Source organism: Halyomorpha halys, unplaced genomic scaffold (genome assembly GCF_000696795.3).
Source record: "Halyomorpha halys isolate HHAL.00 unplaced genomic scaffold, Hhal_1.1 Scaffold52.1, whole genome shotgun sequence".
Classification (NCBI taxonomy): domain Eukaryota; kingdom Metazoa; phylum Arthropoda; class Insecta; order Hemiptera; family Pentatomidae; genus Halyomorpha; species Halyomorpha halys.
In genome coordinates, this window is record NW_027104988.1 from 769,729 (window position 1) to 771,642 (window position 1,914).

The 1,914-nt window shown below is 30.0% G+C and overlaps 1 protein-coding gene and 1 long non-coding RNA gene across 5 annotated transcripts in view; one reads left to right on the plus strand and one right to left on the minus strand.

The window, feature by feature from the left end:
* Window positions 1-1,454, minus strand: part of LOC106691698 (uncharacterized) — a 34,053-nt gene extending 32,599 nt beyond the window's left edge. Inside the window, exon 1 of the long non-coding RNA XR_001344837.2 lies at window positions 1,145-1,454. This is a non-coding gene — a long non-coding RNA (uncharacterized lncRNA). The remainder of the gene's footprint in view (window positions 1-1,144) is intronic.
* Window positions 1-1,914, plus strand: part of qua (villin like protein quail) — a 130,322-nt gene that overhangs the window by 114,063 nt on the left and 14,345 nt on the right. For all 4 annotated transcript variants that reach the window (XM_014437515.3, XM_014437525.3, XM_014437520.3 and 1 more), the window contains one exon: window positions 1,448-1,644. In XM_014437515.3, the coding sequence (XP_014293001.1) occupies window positions 1,448-1,644 (197 nt within the window). The remainder of the gene's footprint in view (window positions 1-1,447; window positions 1,645-1,914) is intronic.

The following is a 1,914-nucleotide window of genomic DNA, read 5'->3' on the forward strand; positions in this document are numbered from 1 at the left end:
CTTGATAGAAGTATTTTACGAATATTCTTCAACAGTTCGAAAGATACTAAAATAAATGGAAAAAAATTAAGAAATAACAGAAAAGTTATAAATAAACTACAAACTAATTAAAATGTAAAACTATCCTTTAAGATTTAATGTTTAAAATAAAAATACATAACGTAAAACATCGGATCGGTTCCGTTCACCCTTAACAATTATGATGGAGGAGTTAAGATCAGATTCTAGGATTATTTTCATATCATTGTTGTATTTTTTTTCGAACATCCTTTATGAGAAGCACCAATAGTTTTCATGCAGAAAAAAAAATACTTCCTATAAGTTTACGCTTCTTACACAGGCTGTCTCAGTATACAAATCTCCACCTCCCTAATCTCCATAATTTCTGAAACATTGATTTGATTTTCGCTGGGCCATATCAGTGGAAAATGGTCTATTTTTTGAGGGTATTGTTAATTTTCTAACCATATTCTCTATGATTAATTAATTCCCAATGAGTCATGTTGGCATATTCTAATAGAAAATAAAAGTTTAACACAAAGTCAAATCGACGTGTTCACAAGGCGTGAATTACCAAATCCCGCAACTATTACTTACGATTTTGGACTATTTGCGTGACGAAAAATCGAAAAAACAAAGAAATTATTCCAGAATTCAATTTCCAACAAGAATAAATAAAATGAGTATTCTTGACCAGCGGAGACGAAAATAGCTTGCAAGAATTTGAAGCCTCAGTCCTGATGATGGATTGTTAAGAGACATTGAATTTTGAAAGGAATTTCTTCTTTAGGTTTTTCACATCGTTTGCACAGGAATCAACAAAAACCGTGATAAAATTGTAGACTGTTTTTGGCGAATCAGGCTTAAATTTTTTTTCTGTCAAAATCTGTATTACAAAATATATAAGCCATCTTCTTGGAAACTCCAGAGTTTGATAGACCATATGCCATTGTCATGGTTCAGCAAAATTTACAAATGGTTGTCATTAGGTGCAATGTTTATTTACATTGGGAAGCCCAGTATGTTGCAGCTGAATACTACGCAGTCATACAAAATAGGCTCTAATATTAATCTATCTGGCATGAAGTAGAGTTCATCACCTATAATGCACTTCTTGATTTATTAGCAAACATGGGCAACTCACCTGCTAGTCCTTTCTAGTGAATCTCCAGCCCCACATTCAATTGAATTGTTGCCTTTCCATGAAAAGAAGGTTTAAAGTATTTTTCTAAATTTTCCTAGGCAGTGTGTGATGGCATTGAGAGTTTCTTATTTTGCCTACCAAAAATTTTTTGTACATTGTAGTCTTTGAAAAAAAAAAAGTTATAATATCAAATATACTAGATATAAATTATATTGCTAGCTAAATTTATTACTATTAAGGTTTGTATTATAGATAGAATAATAATGAAAATTAAATAACTTTATCTTATATTTTTTTCAACAGCCAAGGGAAGTGAAGGGAAATCTCGAAATGCATATTCACTTTTGGTTGGGTAATAACTCAAGTCAGGAGGAAAGTGCCATTGCTGCTTTTAAAAGCATGGAACTGGATAACTATTTAGGAGGAAAGCCTGTTCAGCACAGGGAAGTGAGGGGAAATGAATCTTCAAGATTTAAGGCATACTTTAAGAATGGAATAAGGTAATTAATCATACCAGAAACAGAGCTAGATATATAATAAACCTTTTTATTATACTATATTTACATCTATTTGTGTTCATTCATACCTATATTTTGTTTGTTTTTTATTTATTTAATTTAAAAGATCTGGAAAATTATATTTTGTTCTGAATAAACCTTTTTATTATACAATATATACATCTATTTGTGTTCATTCATACCTATATTTTGTTTGTTTTTTATTTATTTAATTTAAAAGATCTGGAAAATTATATTTTGTTCTGAATAAAC